Source organism: Elgaria multicarinata, chromosome 4, assembly GCF_023053635.1.
Source record: "Elgaria multicarinata webbii isolate HBS135686 ecotype San Diego chromosome 4, rElgMul1.1.pri, whole genome shotgun sequence".
NCBI classification, from domain to species: domain Eukaryota; kingdom Metazoa; phylum Chordata; class Lepidosauria; order Squamata; family Anguidae; genus Elgaria; species Elgaria multicarinata.
The window spans coordinates 142,334,054-142,355,693 of NC_086174.1; the positions used below are offsets into that span (position 1 = coordinate 142,334,054).

Genomic DNA, 21,640 nt, shown 5'->3' on the forward strand with positions numbered 1-21,640 from the left:
TCATTTGTATATATTTGTTCCCACAAATGACACCTGCTGAAATTCCCTTTTCAATACAACTGTTAAAGATACAGGAGCCCTGTCCTCCTTTTCACATGGTCACCTTATGCATAGGCACACACTGTCAGTTTTAGTGTTGTTCTGTTTTCTGTTCTTTTTACTTAAAAAGTTTTCTATTTGCAGAGAAAAGAAAGAGCTGAAGAAAAAGATGGACAAAAAGAGGCAGGAGAAAACCACAGAAACGAAATCAAAGGATCGAAGCCAAGTGGATGAGTATGTACTGTCTTTAACTCTTACTTTGAATTTTTGCCCAGAACGTACTGAATAACCAATAAAAACAGTGAAGTCCTGTTTATACTTGCTTTCGGTTGCTCCTCTTCCCACATCACATCACGAGGTAGGCAGTAGTATGCGGCCCACTATGATTATGCATCACAACACGTATTTGTTTCGAAGATTTATATCGCACCTTTTAGTTAAGCGATCTTCAAGGTGGGTTACAATAGGTTATAATCTCTCTCACACAGACATATACAGTGGTGACCAAAATTGTGGAGACTTTTTGAATTTTTCATGTTTTGCAACTTTGCATGCTTATAAAAAATGTTCTGTTTCACGAAATTCAAATGTTTATATATCAATTGAAAGAGAATTGAATGCTGAATTCAATACAAGAAGCAGAATGCAACTATCTGCAGTACAAAAAAAGTTATGCTTACTTTAGTTTAAAAACAAACACAGGTGTGATTGAGTGAAGAAGCGGATTGGAATTGCAAACCCTACTGGCCAATCACAGTCCTTGTTCTGGGGACCAATCACATGGCAGTAGCCGCGATACATCATGTTTCAAGTTGGGGAAAGTTAGTTTTGCTGTTTGTTCCATAACTGAAGCACAACTGGAGATTGTGTGAATATTTGAAGTATTTCTCAAATTAAAACTGTACGTATGTGCATCATAAATAGAGCAATGGCACCAAAGAAAAGAGTTGATTGGACACCCAGGAAAAGAAGCAGGATTGTTGTATTACGTGAATCAGGTCTTTCAACTGATATATAAACATTTGAATTTCGTTAAACAGAACATTTTCTATAAGCATGCAAAGTTGCAAAACATGAAAATTTCAAAAAGTGTCCACAATTTTGGCCACCACTGTACACCCCACAGCAGTCCTTAGTTTGTGTGGTCCACCAGTGGTTTTTGGTTAAACTATTTGAAAAGCTCTAATGGAGAATACACATTTCATTACCTACCCGTCCCCTTACTAAACTAGACTAATGTACAAATAGTGTGTAAGCAGCATCTTTGTGTCAGAATCAGCATTATTATTCACTGATAACCTGAGGTAAAAATTAATTGAATAGAATCAGTCGTTTTTAATCTTGCTCCCAGGGAGAAGACAGAAATGATTCGGTCATATATTCAGGAGGTGGTGCAATACATTAAAAGGGTGAGTCCACTGCATGCAAGTTCAGTAAAACTTTCTGTAGTTGCATATGGCATCGAGCTAACAAGGCAAATTTTAGTCCTTATGCTGATTTGCGTAGAGTAATGATGTTAGAGCAACAGAAAACCTATATAATAGTGATGTTTGTCTTTTACAGAGAATCTTGTTTACAAGGAAATCTTGTATTTACTTAGAATCATTTATTTAAAACAATGTTTTAGGCCACCTTTAGGAGTAGAGTGCTCTCAAGTTTTTGAAAACTTGGTTTGCCATCTTCTGTTGATTATCAAGACAAGAGCCACTTTGGATGTTACCTTCCTGTGCAGGCAGTCCCAAATGTTCCTTCACAACGATATCACATCTGGAATGTGAGGGAACATGAGAGACATGAACTGATCTGTTTCAGATCTGATGTTTGTAGAGGAATAGAAGGTACTGGGAAACTTAAAAAATCAAGTTCCTCTTTCTGCAAGGTAAGGTGATGTCACAAAGTGGCTCTAAGAGATGTGAGAAGAGTCTCCTCACAGACACTGACAGTATATTGCAGTAAGATGTCATGAGAAATTGAATAGGGATGCTCATAAAAGAAAGCACCCTGGTTTGACTCTCCATGAGTTGGGCAGGGCCTTGCTCATAGCCTGTTATGATTTCAAAGTCAAGTGTCTGTTTCTGCCCCGATTCCCTTCCTTCCCTTGTCCCAAAGGTCCCAGCTACAACAGTGAGGCAGACAGCAGAGGTAGCAGCACAGGAGTGACAGGTGCTACAGCTCCCTAGTAAAGTGTCCATTGTTGTCCGAGAGGAGACTGGGGCCTTAGCTAGACCTAAGGTTTATCCTGGGGTCGTCCCTGCCTGCTCCTGGGACCCCCTGTGTGTCATTTACATGAACAGGGATGACCCCAGGATGATCCTGGGATAAACCTTAGGTCTAGCTAAGGCCTGGGGCTCCTTTTGACACTAACTGGGTTACGACAACATGATAACTAACGGTGGTTTAAATAGTCGATGGTGGGTTATTGTGTTGTTTAGAGGGAGTTTTTAAACCAACGCTTGGTTATTTGGCTGAAATAACCAATGCAAACAAACAACGCTGTGCAGCGTTGGCTAGTTGAACCACCATTGGTTATCGCGTCATGTGGAGGGCAAGGTGGGCTATTTACTTGGCCACTGTTGCTTATTTCATCAGCCACAGAGTCGCAAAGCAAGAACAGTCAAAGTGGAGGTGTCTGCTGCTCTAGTCCAGCAGGCAGGATAGATTTTTACCAGCATTGGCTGATGGGATACTAGTAAGAGAACTGAGGGGGGATGAATGAGTCAACACACCATGGACTAATAGTCGACTCAACACGGATCCAAATCCACACCATGGTTGATTATTATCATGTTGTGTGAGGAGTACCCCCTAGATAAACAATTGTCAAGTTAATGACAATTACCTTCTAGATAAACAATTGTCAAGTTAATGACAATTAACTTGACTCACCATTGACTATCATGTTGTCCGAACACAGCCAGAATTTCAGGGTGCAGAATGTCTGGCCAGGGCCACCCCCCAGTCCAAATTACCCCCCTGCAATGTTCCCCAGATGGCCATGTGCCCTTTCCCTGGACCGAATGGAAGTCTCATATTAAGAATATTAATTGCTTTAATAACCAATAATACTTCAATATCAAAACATTCTACTACGTTTAATTGCATTATACTGCACTATGCCAAATAGAATTACTTCAGTATGGAACTGCAGAACTAAAATGTACATGCTGAATGCAATACACTGTTTCGTTTTATTACAGCTAGAAGATGCTCAAACTAAAAGGCAGGAAAGACTTGTGGAGAAACACAAGGAGGTTCGTCAGCAAATACTGGATGAAAAGCCCAAGGTAAGGAGACTTGAACTCTAGCATGCTTTTTCATTCGTGAAAATTAGCTTGGTGTTAAGCTGATTTTTGACTAGGCTGTTGATTATGAACGTAACCTAAGGAATAGCAAATAAAGATGCATATTGTGGTTAAGCTATAGATCAGCAGTGTGTAAAGAGTGTCTTTGACCAGAAGAGGGTGCAATGCACTGACCAATTTTTAGCAGTGCAAAACGTGAACTGTTTTATCTGGAATATGGGAAAGGTTTTTGTAGCATGCAGAAGGTCAAGCATTTTATTATCTAATCAAATTAACAAAATACTAAGAAATATGGCACACTGCAAAGAAAAAAGAAAAAAAGCTCTCACGATGAACTATCTCTCACAACAAGGATGACGCATTTCGTACACCGCATCTATTCTGCATCTCAGCTGAACAGATGGCATAGGTATACACATTTTGACATAATGACACGTTTGCTGTGTTTGTTTTCTCATTCTCCTATAGAAAGGGCAGGTGTTTAGTTTCCAATATTTCAGATGCCGAATTCTGGCAGCCATGCACATATATAACATTAATTCACGGTTTTCTGTGACGATTTTTGTTGGGTCAGGCAACAAAAGCAGCAGAACATCTAACCAAAGTTTTAGACCATTTCTTTTCTTGATGACCTTACGATGATCTAAGCTTTAAAAACTATTAAATGCATTTATCCCCCATGAAAATAGACACCGCCTTCTTTTGGATGTTTTCAACCTGGAGATTTATCATAGGTACCAGACATTTCACAGAATTTATGGTCGCAGCAGGAGAGGAAGGGGGAATAATATAAATATCAAATCATAGACTCAAGTCTTCTCTTCTGATTTCTTATGTCTGGATTAGGAACCCTGCTGCAATACTGTAGTTTCACAGATGGAGATAATTACCTTAAACTCACCTTCTATCCAAATTTCCATTGGGGGAGGGGGGAAAAGCCCTAAGCAGCTGCTGTCAGCTCACACTCTTGAACAAGCTTGCTGGTGGTTTAAAATGGGAGATGCAGATCCTGCTGAAAGCAGTGGAGAACATATGAGTTTGGATGCACATTTTGGTGTATATCATTATATACTAAGAGCAATGGAAATTGTCTGAGTGCCGGGCCTTATATAGCCAAAACAGCACCATCCATACACAAGGAGGGATTGGCGACCTTGGGGAAGCCCCAAGGTTTGCTGAAGTACATATCTTTCTTTTCTTTTTTTAGAAAGAAAGCCGCAAGGTGCAGGGAACCTCACCATCAGCCCAGTGAGGACTGAGCTTGCCCAGTGGGTCTGCTAACTGGCTTGGGGCAGGAGGTACAAAAACCCAAGTGGGTGGGGGAATGCAATGGAGTCTGCGTAGGAGCATTCCACACATCAACATTTGTCTGTTTTATAAGCAAAGATATCCAAGATAGCCCTTGAAGTTTTCCTGGTGTCAGGACCTGACTTCCCAGAGACAAAGCTCAATTTGCACTCAGACCTTTTATTGCCACGATTCCAGTAAATAGGTTTAGGCCTTTAACTGCCAGTAAAGAGCACAGACAGCTCATGGTTTGCAACAGAAGACTTTGATCCAGTTCAGTTTGTGAGCACCAAAACAAAACTCGAAGCAGCCCTGTATCGAGCTGGCAGAATGAATCCCAATAAGTTCAGAGAGTCCAGCACAACATAGGGAAGCTTTGCAGGGTATCCAAGCATTGTTTCTAGCAAAGTCATAGAATCATAGAATAGCAGAGTTGGAAGGGGCCTACAAGGCATCGAGTCCAACCCCCCGCCCAATGCAGGAATCCACCCTAAAGCATCCCCGACAGATGCTTGTCCAGCTGCCTCTTGAAGGCCTCTAGTGTGGGAGAGCCCACAACCTCCCTATATAACTGGTTCCATTGTTGCACTGCTCTAACAGTCAGGAAGTTTTTCCTGATGTCCAGCCGGAATCTGGCTTCCTGTAACTTCAGCCCGTTATTCCGTGTCCTGATGATTGAGAAGAGATCCTGGCCCTCCTCTGTGTGACAACCTTCCAAGTACTTGAAGAGTGCTATCATGTCTCCCCTCAGTCTACAGTTTATGGCTCTAGCTTAAATACGGGGGAGCGGCCACTAAAGACGAGTATCAGACATTTGATCCTGGCCACGAAACCTGCCCCATAGCAATCGCTGCACCTCACAGGAGGCCTCTGCTCCTACCTCTTTAGTTGACAATGCACTAAAAGAGACACTCCTGGAACAGCCTCTCCTGGAGAGATGTCCTCCTGTTGCCCTGTTTTCATGGTAGGCTCCCCTGGTCAGGAAACAGTGGCCTCCATCAAGGTCAGGTCTCCCAGCTGTGGAGATATATAGGCCATATCAGTGTCCTGTGTCTCCCCCTTCCTGGCTGGGAAGGTAGTGGGAGGCCTGGTAGAATTGAGTTTTCAGGCTCCTGACTGCCCACATCTGGGCCTGATTCTGCAGCATCCCCTTCTGACTCAGAATCAGAGTCAGAGGCTATAGCTTCCCCCCGAACTGGGTCAAGGCCTCACATCTTGGACTTGCGAGATGATATGACAGCAAACTGGAAATAAAAGGGCAGGTTTCACACATCCCCCAGCTAGATGTTTTTAGCCAGCTCGCTCCTCATTATTTTTTTGTAAGCTACCAGATCTTGAGTGGTACTTCTTTAGCAGATCTGAGGTTCACAAAAATTGCCACTGCTAATGTAATAACTTAATCTGCATCTTTAGGCAAACGCTTTATCAGTCTCTTTTAATCACCTGCTGTGGACATGTTTCAGCAAAGTAGTTACGGAGCGATGAATTCTTGCAACTTTGCATCTCAGCATCACGCCACAAAATTACCCAGCACTCATTCCATCTATGTAGTACAGGTTCTTTTGAAAAAGCATAAAACGATGTGGTATAGCTTTAGGAAAGCCTTTCTACATAGGCTTCTTTGTGTAGGCAATCCTTATGACAAATGCTTCCTCCGAGGACTTATTTCAGAGCCCTGCACAGATCTGCATGCACAGTATGATAAGAATAAAATCAAGAAACATAAAGATGATGGGCAGGAAGGTAACCAATATCATTTATTTGGCTCTTGTTTGTGCCAGTCTCAAGTGAAATGTGTTTTGTGGGCGGGGGTTGCAACAGTCGAACAAAAGCTAATTCAGTGATATAGTATATAGTGTGAACACTTCATTTTAAATTTCATACATGGCTAAGACTTTTCAGGTGCAAACTGATTCATGTAGCATTTGGGTTGCACTATGAAAATCACCCTTTCTTTGGAATTCATATCCTCTTTCCAGCTACTAATCTCTATCAGATATGTATTATACATCCTTGAGGAGTCTGTTGTTTCTTTTCTAGTGTATTGATTAGATTTAGGACAGCTGGACAAATGACAGCAGGAGATCGATGATCAGATGCCCTAATGGTGGTTGTGTGTTTTGAGGGTCGGTACAGCTTCAGAGGGTTCTGATTTGGACTGAGGTTCTGGCAGTAGGGAAGAGCGGTGAAACATTTATCTTTTATTTTATTTATTTATTTATTACATTTTTATAACAACCAATAGCCGAAGCTCTCTGGGCCGTTCACAAAAATTAAAACCATGAAAAGCATAATAAAACAATTAATGGTCTAAAAATACAAAATACAATATAAAAAGCACAACCAGGATAAAACCACACAGCAGAAATTGATATAGATTAAAATATGGAATTAAAACAGCAAAGTTTAAATTTAAGTTAAATTAGGTGTTGAAATACTGAGAAAATAAAAAGGCCTTCAGCTGGCGATAGAAGGAGTACAGTGTAGATGTCAGGCGAACCTTTCTGGGGAGCTTGTTCCACAGCCGGGGTGCTGACTGGTCTCCCTGTAATCCCAGACAAAAGATATAGGTTCCCATAACTTTTCTCCAGTCAGAGTAAAGCAGCATGGTGGGTGATTTTCAGAAGAAAAACAGCTCATAGGGAAAGGATCAAGCACCCCCTCCAAACCAACCCATCCTTCACTCCTGATTACTCCCTCCAATGATTGGAGGCTGAGCCCAAAACATCCATGGGACACATGGGACACTGAAACACAGTTTTCCTCTTACTTTAGTTGTGTTGCATTCACGGTTGTGTGGCAACAGCTGAAAATTTCTCTGAAATTCTTGTTCCAAGTATGATTTGGTTTATTGTGAAAATGTACTAACTAAAAACAGTTTCGGCATATTTAGACATACCCATGTTTTACCTTAGATGTCTTTCACCTGTCACTGCTTGATGTCAAGACAGCTCCTATCAGTGGGAAGAGATTTCATCTGTCCTATTTTTAGCATACCTGTCCAGCATTCTAGAGGTGTCCTCTAATTGTAATTGCTTCCCGACTTGTACAGATATTAGAAATTCAATAATCCAGGAGGACGTTTCCTATTATAGATGCCTGAAGGAGCATGAGGACACGCTCTTCTTCATTCCCATGACAAAGCGAACACTTCAGAAAATATAAATGTTGGTCTTGAGCTATTTAATATATGCACTATAATTTAAAAAAAGGAGTAGAATGTACACATCTGTGTAGATAATGCTGAATTGGGAGAGATTGAAAGGACTTTGCAGGCCAGGATCATAAGTAAAATGTATTTCAACGAATTGGGGGGGGGGGGAGAACAGAAATAATAATAATAATAATTGCATCTAATAAGCACTAAATACTAAGTCCAGCAGATGGCTAAGAACAAAGACATTACTACTCGAAACCTCTTTTCTACACTGCTCTTTGCTAGGAAGGAAACCTGCAGGTCCTAACTGATAAGCTGGTTATTGATCAGCAATATAGAGCAATGCAAATGTCACATGGAAAGAAGCATTACAAGTAAGGCAGGAGAGATATGTTTCCCCTTGGCATTGGTGACGCATTTGTTGCAGTAGCATGTCATTGTCATAACTCCAACAACAAAAAAAGACACATAGAAGCTGGAAATAATCCAGAGGAGAGAAACACAATTACTCAGCGGTCTGGAGAATATCATATATAACAAGACTGAAGGAGTTGGGCTTGTTTAATTTGGATAAAAGAAAATGGGTGACTTCACATACACAAATGGAGTCTGTGATGTGCTGCCCAGGAACACATTTATCACCGCATCTGCTGTTTGTGAGAGCAAGGCCTTAATTTCTTTCTGAACTTGGATATACCTTGAAGTTTCTCTTCCCACCCTGCTTCCCTTTCACTCTGATGGAACTTGCTATCATTGTTGACTCCGAGAGCTCATGGATTGCTTAAATTTTGTCATAATTCACTTTGGCTACTGTGCAGTTGAAATGGAGTGTATACATAGAATTAATAAACTAAGATATGTAAGTAGGATAGGAACCAGTCACTGTTCTTGTCTGCTATGGAAAAGAAGTCACAATGGGTTCAAACTGTGACCCCAATAGATGTTAGGAATGGCTTCAAATTGTAAGTGTGGTAGAGCACAAGCTTTCTAAAACTGTGAACCCATTACTAGGGTTGATACAGACCAAATTAAACAAGCATCTGGTTTGTTCATTTGTTTTAAAATATTTATACACCATTTTTCAACAAAATATTCTCAAAATGATTTCCATATTACAATGTGACATTAAAGACATAAAGTTGTTTTCAGCAGCAGCAGGAGCAGGTTTTGGCATGTAGACCTTAAGAACATAAGAAGTGCCCTGATGCTGGATCAGACCAAGCGTCTAGTCCAGCACTTTCACACAGTGGCCAACCAGCCATCGGCCAGGGATGAACAAGCAGGACATGGTGCAATAGCACCCTCCCACCCATGTTCCCCAGCAACTGGTACACACAGGCTTACTGCCTCGAATACTGGAGATAGCACACAACCATCAGGGCTAGGAGCCATTGATAGTCTTCACCTCCAGGAATTTATCCAACCCCCTTTTAAAGCCATCCAAATTGGTGGCCATCACTACATCTTGTAGTAGTGAATTCCATAGTTTAACTATGCACTTTGTTCCACCCTGGAACAAAGGAACACCCTACATCTTATTCAGGGTTCCTGATCATGCTGAATCTGACAAGCAAGTTCATGCCCAGACATTGGGGCAGGACTTGAATGCATGCCCCTACCTCTTACAGATTTTTACCCTTTACTTATTGAGGCAAAGACCTTAATTTCTGCTCAGGTTTTGGCAAAGCACAACCCCCTCCCTGCAAGGGATGCACCCACCCACTAGACCAGATCCAGGAGAGAAGCAGTTAATAATGTCTGGGTCAGGAGTACAGGGGGCTGCTCCTGCCCCACAGTTCTTCATATAGGAAGCTGGCTTAATGGCAATTAAAATCATCACAAGGGAGGCTTGATGGAGTTGCTCTCCTAGACCTGTTTTTACAATATATCCACTTGGATATTGTGGAACACATGGTCCTCCTGCAGCACCTACCTCATGAACCATGGTGTCTCCACCCATAAAACATATGACAAAGTATATAATTTTGGCTGTACTCCAAAAGCAGTATCACTGATCTGTTTGAACCCCCTGGTTCTCAGGATTTGGTTTTAGATAGTTCACAGCTCACCCCACTTCTGAGGGGAGCTCTCTTCATCCCCTTCTATACTGTCCTGGCCTGAAGGCATCACTTTGCCTTCATCTGATTCTGAGAATCACAGTTTCTCCTGTCCCTGAGCCATGAAGGAGCAAGAGACTGCAGAAACAGACATTGGTCTTTTATGAACTGCAGTTAGTATCCAGGAGGGGTGGAGCCACTGAAAGGCCAGGCTCTGCCAGCCTTCTTAAGACCTCAACTGACTGCAGTCTTTTGCTGGGACAACAGTTCCTTATGGGAGAATACTCCCTGCAGTGTGTTATTCAAAGTCCTGATGTGGCCCAGAACAGTCTGCTTTCTCTAGGTCTCGCAACTAGTCAGGACTGACAGCAAGGTATAACACTGCAATCTGGAGAATATGTGTGTGTGTGTGTGTGTGTGTGTGTGTGTATGTGTGTGCGTATGTATGTGTGTGTATATATATATATATATATATATATATATATATATATGGAAATTGTGTATTAACAAAATAATATAATAATAATAATAATAATAATAATAATAATAATAATAATAATGCAGACAGAGTGAATTCTTAGTAGATTATCAGGATTATGAACAACGAATATGTAAATGAAAATAGATGTAAGTACATGAATTACAGTTGACACATTTGCAAAATACAACACATCAGACATCCATTCTATGACAGATACATTTTTATACACTTTTGTATACAGCTACAAACAGTTGAATGGGAAGATGTATTAATACGTTGTGGGCGAGAGCATGACATCAGCTTCATACCATCGAGAAATGTAGCCGAAAGGTTTCATCCAGCAGATTTGTACACTTGTCATAACACAAATGAGCAGAGCTGTAAGATACTTTATGAGGGCGATGTTGGTGGTAACTCACTGAGGGATGGCGTTCTGGTTTGCATATCAAAAGAATCAGAGCTCATCAAATGTCTCATGTCGTATAATTGGTATGAGGTATTCCTATTGAAGTCCAAATCTGAAAGTATTGCTATCCTCTCCAAATTTCCAAAGAAATGTTTCTAGCTTAGCCTTCATTGCTAGGGGGAAAAATGGGGCGGGGGCAGCTAGGGGTGGGCAGACTCACCCATACCAGGCTCAGGGGGCATTCACCCCATCGCCTCTGCCATTCAACCCGGCTTGCACCTCTTCTGAGGCTTAGCTTGGCCTGGTGAGTTCTTGGTAGCCCCCTGCATGTGTGCCAAAATTGCGCACTTCCCAAAATTGCCGCCTTTGACGCAGGAACAGGGAGGTGCACAATTTGGGGGCATAGGTGGGTGTTTGCCAGGTGCTTGCCAGGGCCTCACAAGCAACTCGGTGGGCGTCCACGCTCTCAAGAGGAGCACCTGACTGGGTCAGGGGGCGGATGTGGGGGAGTCCACAGAGCTCCCAGACCCCATTGGCCACTCATGACAATTCTAGGCGGCACTAAATAAATGACAAAAACAGAAGAAATATGATTTCAAAGGCAAGCTAAAGCTAACCTTTAAAAAAAATGCTTAAAATTTCTTTAAAATGCTAAAGAACCCAACATGTTTAAGTTCAAACCTTGCCCAAATGGAGAGATTCCTCCCGAGGCATCAATCTACAAAATCTCTGAAGCTGGATAGGAACGACTGTGTCACATTCAGTGATCACTAATTGTACAGGATTAGACAGGATCAGACTTCCTCTGCCTTTTCCATTCTTTGGTGACGTTTTCAACACAGCTATCGGAGATGAAGTCAATCTGCAGCATATCCCAAATACCGTCACTAGAGATGAACATATCTGTCAATTTCAGATTTGTTCAGCTTCTCGTTTTTCCAGCCTTATGTTTGTTTTGCCCTGTTTGGTATCAGTTTGCAATTTTGTTTAAAATTCCGCATGAAAATTCATATGCCTTTTTGTACGCATTTTTCCTAAGACATATTTTTGTATGCACTATTCCCTAATATACACCAAATGCATTTTTGTATGTTATTTTCACTAAAACATGCATTTTTGTATGCATGTTTAATTGCGGAACTGCATTGTAAAATTCAGATGTCTCAATATATCTAAGCAAAACTGTGTTTCAGTCCGCGTATTGGTTTGGGAAGTGCAAATTACGTATCTTTGTATTAAATATGAACTGAACACATTTCTTCCCTCTCCCTAAGTGCCACACAGTTTCAAAACATGTATTCAAACACAATGTCTGACTGTTGTCTGCTTAAATTTAGACATAAAATCAACAACAAAGCATGTTCAAAGTGGAGATGTACTTGCCAATGAATAATCCAAGGTCTCTCATATTTTCTGTCATTCTAGTAACAGAATGACTAGATGTTTTGATGGTTTTGTTGTGAAGGCATCAGAGTCAAATAAAATGTTGTTTGGGAACAGATCAAATTTTAGATTGTCTGCAAGTGAATCTGCTGTTGCAATGTCCATTATTTTCTGAGCAGAGGTGTTCTTCATATATATTTTGCTTGAAGTTTTCTTAGCACTAGCAGATGCAACTTTGGAACTACACTTTATGTTCTTGACTGGGCCAATGCTTTTCCGTTCTTTATTTGACCAGCCTATCATTTTGGGATTCAGTGTTACCTATAGTGCTATTTTCCCTGAAATGCAAGAGTCTCAAAGCTTTGTCTGAATGGACTTCTTCCTTATTGAGAAAAGAGTGCAGTTTAGCTACATGGTGTGCAGTGTAAATATTCCCTCTTTGAATCATGTATTGATGATCCTTGATTATGCCTGTATGCAACACTTGGTTTATATCCCACCAATCTCATGGGGTACTACTTTTTGAAAGTAGCCTTTTTCAGCACATGTAACTAGTTCAAAGGTGTTGCTGATAGCCAAAACTGCATGATAGACCTGCTCCCATTGAGAAACATGCTTCACCAGTCTTGTTTTCCCAATTTTCTGTATCACTTGCTAAAACTTCATTTCAGGAGCGGCTGCACTGAAAAGTCTGCTTCACAATGAAAAGGTCTGCTTGATAACTTTCATAAACATCCAGATGGTCAGTTTTAAATTGGTACAATTTTTAAATTGCCATGGTATGTACCATAGATAATTAATGCGGTGACATTCATGGAAGACTGGAAGAATACTTTGCATTATCAAAAGTAGAGATGGTAAAATGTGTTTGTTTCAGCTTTGGGTAATGTTTGCGTTGTGTCAAGCACAAACTTGTTCTTTCCTGTTTTGTGAGTGTTTTTCTAAAACATCCACATGAAAATTCATAAGCGTTTTTAAGAATTTGTATGAATTTTTGTGCTCATTTTCCCCTGATATATACATTTCTGCAAACACATTTCCATACTATATGCATTTTTGTATGCTACCTTCCCGAATGTACACATTTTGGACATAATGTTCCTCAATGTACGTATTTTTCATTGGAGAATGTTTCAAAGTTTGTAGAACTATGAAAACTAAAAGATAATTGTGTTCTGGTTGGTGTATTAGTTTGGGAGGTGTGAATTTGGTCAGTTCATATTAATATGTGAACTGAACAAATTTCTCCCCCATTTGTAGTCTGAAGGTGTCCTTTCCAGTCACCTTCCCTGCTTGAAGCAATGAGGTTCTTTATAAGTCCAACAAAATCTGATCCAGTAAGTGCACATTTATGACTTCATCTGACAAGCCTTCAAGAACTTTTGGAAATCATGCCTTAGTTCACTGCTTGCCTTGAATCGTGTCCTCAAATGCCTAATTGCATGAAGAACTTTCAAATATACATTACTGTCTATTGCTATCCAAAATTCAGTCCATTTGATACAATGTATTGCTTCAGCTAAGATTAGCATTTCATGGAGATTTATGCCAAAGATCCCATTTCCACAGAAGCATCAATACCTTAATTTCCATGGAGCTACTTGTTTATGCAGTGCTTTAAAACTACCTCTGTATGAAAAAATAGAATCATAGAATAGCAGAGTTGGAAGGGGCCTACAAGGCCATCGAGTCCAACCCCCAGCTCATTGCAGGAATCCACCCTAAAGCATCCCTGACAAATGCTTGTCCAGCTGCATCTTGAACGCCTCTAGTGTGGGAGAGCCCACAACCTCCCTAGGTAACTGGTTCCATTGTCATACTGCTCTAACACTCAGGAAGTTTTTCCTGATGTCCAGCTGGAATCTGGCTTCCTGTAACTTGAGCCCGTTATTCCGTGTCCTGCACTCTGGGAGGATCGAGAAGAGATCCTGGCCCTCCTCTGTGGGACAACCTTTTAAGTATTTGAAGAATGCTATTTCATAGGAATCCAGCCATCAAACTCCTTTATATGACTTACAAAATATCAGCAACCATGTCATGGTTGTGGGGGAGACCATCACAGAAGAAAGGAAATGCAGGCTGTCTGAGTTGTGGCAAAACACTAAACTACTTATGCAGAACAGTATACACTATAACTAGTTGTGGGACAGAAGGAGGAATATGTGGTAGGAATTGAAAATGTATTACTGGTACTTTGGCAATGTAAGATTAGTGTCTGGCATTTAACCCAGGAGGACACAAGGATATCATCCTCTTGAGTTGAAGCCTGCCTTCAAACACCCTCTATATCATTCTGTGCCTTACTGACTATTTGAGACACAGCCAATTGCGAGTGGAGAAGGAAGTATGGAAGTATGGAATTAAAGACGCAGACCCCAGAGCTTGTGATAAACTAGGGCCTCTTTATTTAACAACAACGGAGATTCATCCCCTCCCGGGAACTGCATGTGAAAAGTGTGGGGATCAATATGTACTGATCTCAGGCTGCTTGCCTGGTTTAAGGGCGAGCCACTCTCTTAAGCCAGGAGTCGGGTAACCCGGCCCCTCTCCGAGAGTGTGGGGAGACCGCCCCACATCATCCTCACGCAGAGTCGTAAAACCCTGAGCAGATGAGGCAGGAGGATCTCCAAAGGCATACCATATCCAGACACGTGAGCCGTGAAACTCACGAGGAGCAGGAGCTCTGGCTATGCCAGTCACCTAAAAGGTGCCAGAGTGGTCACCATCCCTATTCTGGGATAGCAAATTCCTGCACATCCTGCTGACAAATTGACCTATTTACCCACCCTCCTTAAAACCTCCAGTATGGAGTAGGCAAAACCTTATAAAGGAAAAATTCCTACTCAGCCCTCCCCTCAAAGAGAGTGACTGGCTAAGTCCCGTACTAGAAGATGGAGGGAGGGAGGGTGGGAGCTGAAAAGACAGAGGCCGAGAAAGGGGCGGGACCAGCTTTTATAGGTTTGGCTCCACCCCGCCTCACGTGAGCCACGTGTGCAACACGTGAGGCCTTTATTCCCTTCCTCCCCACCACAACTACTGCTTCTCCCCCTCATGCCGTGCCGGCCGAGGGGGATAAAAGACTTATCCTCTTCCATGAACTTTGATGGCAAATGGCCAGATGCTGTGGGCATGACGAATGGCCTGATCCTTTGGTGTGGTCATTCTGATATCAGCCTATGGGGTAATATATGATACAGGTGGATACTCCTACAAGATCATGTCTTGGAAAGCAAAGGCACCCTATATCACATAGTTTCAAATTTTTAGGGCTACATATATTGATCACTTCATATACTCGTGAAGATGCTGGGAGATCAGATGGAAAAACTTTTATTACACATTTCTTATGGCACCTTGCTGTATTACTCAGAACGTTCATTGATGCAGCTTTGAGGGTGTTACCATTGGCTTTGTTACACCCACAAACATATAGCTTGACACAGGTTTAATGGATGTAGGTGCCATGATTCATGAGATAAAGTGCTGCAGGAGAATGTCAAGTGGACATTTTAAAAAATGGATTCCACGGACTTACGCCAACCTGCACAAGTTGTCTTCCCATTTTTTTCCATTCCAAACTGTCAGGTATAGGGGTTCTGCAAGGCTGAGAGGCCTTGCAGGTTGTACGTAGATTTAATTAGAACTAGTTTGGAATGTCAGAATCTGAGTGAGCTTATCTCTGTCAGGGTTCTCAGGGGAAGTATAGAATGGAGTAGTTTCGTCCCCGCTCCTTTGGTCTTGGGGCTGTACGACTTCTGTGGGAAACTGATAGAGTGTTTAGAAAGGGGGGCTTGTTTAAGGAGTCACTCAGACTGTAGCGTCATCTTGGTAGTCTGAGCAGTGCCACCCTGTTTGGACACAGGCATTATTTACGGGCCAGAGCCCCTGTCTGTCAAGTGGTTTTGAACAGGCCCACACCTCCCTTTATAAGCTGGAGCAAAGGCAAGTAGCCTTTGCTAGGATCATCTTTGGACTCATGGCCCGAAATCCCTCCCTGTTTGGATCCATCATCATTTGGGACTTTGAAAGCACTCTGTACATTGATTCTCTTCTATTTGGACTTTGGATTTCTAAGGACTGTGCCATGAAAAGTACTGTGAGGCTTTTCATAGACTTGAACTTGCATTTCCTGTGGATTGAGTGTTTGTGGTCAGCTCAGCATCACAGCAAGCTGGGATTGACTGTTGGACTTTTCCTCTGCCAGATTCAGGTGGCAGTGAGTTCCCGTTGCTAAAGTATGTTGTGCCTGAGATTGTTACCCACCCCATGCCTGAAGGTTCATATCAGAAACCTTTCCCCTCCCTTGGTCAGGTTTGGAATGTGTTTTTGGAACCATTGAGATGGCAACTGGGAAACCAGGTTGTTATTGTAGTGAATAGCATTTTGACTGTATGTTATCTTGGAGCCTAAAGCTTTCTGACCATCAATCAGCTTTAAGTATTTCTGAAGTGTGTAACCGTTAAGCTTTTCACTGTGAGATTTCCCTGAATAAAAGGGAAATCTGATTGGGTGTCCTGTGTCAGTTTGCCATCATATGTGAATGCCGGAGGGAACGGGAATCCATGATACAGAATATGTCTTCCATGTCATCCAAGTAGAAATTGCCACCTGTAAAGTCTTTCCTATTAAAACCTATTTTGGGGATAGTTCTCAGCAGAGAACTGCCCTCCTCTCAGATGCGCTGGTCCCTCAGACCTATGGAGCAGACCAGATAGTGCAGTACAGATCAGAAGGTCAGGGCTGGCCCTGGGACACAGTTTTTCTGACAGACAGCTAGGGTGGTGGCTGGCTTGGTTTCCATACTTATCATTCGAAGGCACAAATTTCAACTAAATGGATTTATTATTTATTATAGGTATAATATTCCCAGGACTATTTACAATTAAAATATAAATAGATAAACCATAGTAAGCTGAAATCCACAAAATGTCAAACGCAGGTGTCTAGATGTCGCTTCCAGCCAGATTTCTAATGATGTTCTTTAGTGAAGTGAGGGATCATAATAGGTTTGGGTAATGTTCCTGCTATTGGGAGGGAGGTTGGACTTGTTGGCCCCTGACATAGGCAACGTCCAGCATCTGAAATCTACACATTCCATTGGTACCCCTCATTGCATTTCACCATTTCTAGCTCCCTTCCATTTTAGTCTTAGGCCTTAGCTAGACCTAAGTTTTATCCTGGGATCGTCTCGGGGTCATCCCTGTTCATGTAAATGACACATAGGGGATCCTGGGAGCAGGCAAGGACGACCCCGGGATGACCCCGGGATAAACCTTAGGTCTAGCTAAGGCCTCTGTTTCTTGTTAGTTTCATTTGAACTTTGCAGAAGAACTTGCTTATCATTTAGGTGAGTGGTATTTGAAGGCACAGGATGCATGCGGCTGTTAAGATTTTTCCAGAGTGCATAACTGTGATCAGGCCATAAAGAAAAGCCAAGTCTTTTGGCCTTACACTTCGTTTGGAAAAATATTAATAATTCTTTGTAAATTGTGTAAACTTTTTTTGGGGTGGGAAACCTTTTTGGTAGGGCCGAGCCAAGAGGGGCTGATTCAGCCTGCGTTAATCCATATTGGGACCATATTGGGCCAAAGCAGTCTGAAGCACTTCGGGCCACCTCAGCCCAACTTGGGCCAATGATGAGCTGCTGCTCCTTCCTGCCCACAGGACTTACCTGAGCCATTCTGCAGCTGCCTGTCTTAAATGAGAGCTGCCATTTTAAACAAAGATGAGAGCTCTGGAGTTTACTAGGTCTAAGGTCTCAAACTATAGTGCCTGTAAAGGGTGATTTCCAGAAGGCTCCACTGGCGAGGACAGCAGCTCCACGTTTGGAGGTGCAGGTGGGGATGGGGGAGTCCAATGGGCTCCTGGTTGGCCTTGAACCCAGAAAACCACAATAGCCAACCCACTTTGGATGTCCAGATCTGAAATGGGTCAATCTGGGCCTGAAGCACCCTGAGTCAAATCGGGGACAATTTGGATCTTCCAAACCAGCCCCCCAAACAAACTGGGGGGTGGGGACTGTGCACAGCTCTGTTTTTGGGGGCAGGATGATGTCAGGAGGCAGGAGCGTGTCCATGATGTTGGGAGTGGGGCCGTGCCCTCTGACATCATTGGTTCCCCAGTCAAAGCTGTAGGAGAAGGACAGGGAGCCTGCTTCGTTCTATGCGGGCCTTTCCTAGCTGGCTCTTAGATTGAGGTAACTGGAAAAGTGTCCCTCCAGCAAGAAAAAAACACCATTAGAGCAAATCCAAATGCGTTCATCATATCATAGAATGCAAGGCTAAAGAAACAGATGTTTACACCGGTGAGGTTTGGGTGTTTCTTACCTTCCAGTTCGACATGTTTTATACATGATATTCATGATGTATACATAAATTGCAGTAGCTATCAATAATTTATGCTAGTTTTGTGTCTGAAAAGGTCATGAACATTTCAGATGACATGCACACAGGATTCAGAACTAATTAAGGAACCCTACAATTTAATGCCCCATTGGCTTCAGGGGAAAGGGATGATTTTTGACATGAATCTTCATTAAACTTCATAATTGGCAAGTGCAGAAGTGATGGAATTTTAAAAAATATATTGATCTCTTTCTAGACCTCAGGGCTGTTGACATAATTCTTCTCCTCTGTGCCAAATCAAATACTTTCCCCGTTTTATGCATTTGCATAATCTCATCCTTTTAAAATGAGATGATTGTGCAAGTAGCTAACAGGATTATCAGTCTAAAGCTTGGAAAGAATCTACTGTTGGTTATACATAATTCTTTGGAAATTAATTTTAATGCATGTTGAATGGTGGCTGAAGCATGAAAGCATGTAGCTGTTAGGGAATCTGTGTAATTTAGCAGGTAGCATTAGGACTTAGAGATTTAGGAGAACTGGATTTGTAGCTAAGCTCAACCACTGATACTCAGCTGAGGGTGCAGAGTACTGCACAAGCTCATCTGGGATATGTGTGTGAAACTCTTTGGGGCTTGTACTTCTTGAACAGCAACCCCAAATGTTGCATGGCAAGTTGCTTCTAAACTTCCAAAAATTGGCACGAAATTCTGCTGGCCCCCAACCCCTAAAATTACCGGTAAAAAAATCCCATTGGGCACGTTCAGGCATTTGGGCACTTCTAAAGTACTTATCTGGATCCTGGCCTATGGCAGTGTCTGTTGTATTCAGTTCCCCATAATCAAAGAAGTAATATGCAATAGGACATATTGGGCAAATTGTAGAGTGGACTTGCATAAGAACCTTAAAGCCCGTGGACAATTCTGTATGCCTCTCTGGGTACTTTTATTTGTATCCTAGGGCATGTCTACACCATGCCTTATCCTGGGGATTGCCCCGGGATCGTACCTGTGCATCCACATGATGCACAGGGGAACCTGGGGGCAGGGAGGGATGATCCCTCTATTTCCCCGGGATAACCGGGACAGTTTTAATCCCGACTTTTCCTGCGGTCTTGGGATCGTCCAGAGACTGTGGGAGGTGTGGGCAGCCATCCCGGTTTTATTCCGGCTCCTCACGAGTAAACGCGAGGAGCCGAGAACCAGGCACAGGGCACAGAGCTCTTCAAGTACTCCGTGCCCATTACTTACTTTTTCTCTGGTGTGCAGGTACGCTCCAGCTCCTAATCTTTAAAAAAAATGGTGGGTGCGATGTCCTCCTTCCTCTCGGGATGTCGTGTGCCACGTGTGGACTGAAGAGGAGGATCTCGTGAGCAGAATACCGCGAGATCCTCCCCCCTCCCTCCCGGAACGCCAGGAGGCTTAGACATGCCCCTGGTCTTCTGCTAAAAGTACCCAGAGCCCCACACAGCTCTACAAGTGGAGGTGTTGCATCACATGGTATCCTTTGCGTGTGTCACCGAAAAGTGTGCCATATGCTTGCTCCTCCGTCACACCCACAGGATCTTTGGCTGGATGTACGCGGAAGCCAGCCTCATGACCCAACTCTTTACATTACGCCAATGGCCAATGAAGGCTAGAATGAAATGCAGCACAAATTATCCGGGGGATAGGTTTTTTTTATATATAAAAAAGTCTTCAAGTGTTATTGCATTACCCACCAGCACCACACACACCCAGTTATAGTTAAAATAGATGAAATAGCAGCAAAGCAGACAATTGCTGAGTGAGCCAATTGCATTAAGTTCACTTTGTATGCTTGCCTCAAAACACAGAGCTTTCATTTTCATTGTCACTACAGTTATGAACTGTTCTAAAGCAGTAGCATAGATCCTGCCTACGTTACCTAGCTGGGGATGGGAACTGAGAGGCCTTTGGATCTGGGAGATTCACTGCCTGTTCTTTCTCACCAGCAATTCCCTCCCTCCCTCTCCTTCCTCTTCCCAAGGACGGAGCTCAGACCTCAGGACAGGAAGCCCCGTGGAGCTTTCTGAAGCAGCTGGTAGGGGTGGTGAGAAATCCCCTACAAGCTTGGAGCTCCCCAGAAAGAGCTCCAAGGTTGTAGCTCTTTCTGCCTATAGCCTCAAAAGGGAACATTCTCAGCGGGTTATGACCCTTCAGTGGGTCAGAACCCCTCAGATACTGTCTAGGGGGCACGGGCTTGATCTCTGGATTATGCATTTCAGGAAGAAGCACTCCTTTTTTCCCTCTTTTGTATGTGTGTGGGTGTGTCTGTCTGTCTGTCCTGAATATATTGTCACTCAAATTATTTGAGTAATAGTGATTTCTGATGTTACAAGAGAGTGGGCGGGGAAATTACTCCCTTTTTCTGTACCAGTTGTGATTTTTTAAAAACTCTATCACTCCCTCCCCAGTTGACTTTCTCTAAACAATGCCCCCCAAAACCAAACTTCTAAACACCTCCCTAAAAAACCTCTAAACACAATTCCCAAAAACCCTTTCCTCATAGGTAAGGTGCCCTAAGGTCGAATATTTAAAGTATTTCTGTAGGCTGAGGCCTGCAGATTAAATTGATGTTTTCATGCTTCTAATTCCTTTTTAAAAAACTTTAACAATGATGAATAACTGAAAATAACAAATGGGAATATTTGATATCTCCTCCTATATTAACAGGATTTCATTAGAGCAACTGAACTCCACCTATTTTTTTTTTTAAGCTCGCATTTATATTTATATGCATTTTAGTAATTTGTTTCAGGGTAAGAATCTTTCCTTCTTTCCCACACTGTGTGCAGATATTCTCAGAAACTGAAAAATGAGTCAATACGCTCAGTACTGAGTGGGTGAAAGGAAGGTGGATGCTCTTATGATTGTGTGTGCGTGCGTGTGTGTGTGCGTGTTTTTATACCAGCAGAAAGAAGAACTTATTTCATTTAGTTGACCTTATTCCAGTTAGCTACATGTACAAGCTTGGAATTGTGTCATTCCTGTCTTGAAAATGGGAAGAGGCTTTCACAAGTTGTAAATGAGTGTGATTGTTGCTTGGTTTAGATTTGTCTTGCTACATCCTTTTTAATTTATCCTTGGTCCAACATTGCCTACATTCTTATCCCAATGACAAACAGGTCACAAAAGATGCATGTAACAATCTGAAGTGATATTCA

General features: G+C 42.3%; 1 protein-coding gene across 5 annotated transcripts in view; it reads left to right on the forward strand.

The window, feature by feature from the left end:
- PLCB1 (phospholipase C beta 1) overlaps nt 1-21,640 on the forward strand; it is a 702,230-nt gene that overhangs the window by 601,254 nt on the left and 79,336 nt on the right. For 4 of the 5 annotated variants that reach the window (XM_063125314.1, XM_063125315.1, XM_063125316.1 and 1 more), the window contains 3 exons: nt 184-273; nt 1,391-1,448; nt 3,237-3,323. In XM_063125314.1, the coding sequence (XP_062981384.1) occupies nt 184-273; nt 1,391-1,448; nt 3,237-3,323 (235 nt within the window). Of the gene's footprint in view, nt 1-183; nt 274-1,390; nt 1,449-3,236; nt 3,324-21,640 lie in introns of those variants that run through there. The other variant, XM_063125318.1, reaches the window with a different exon arrangement.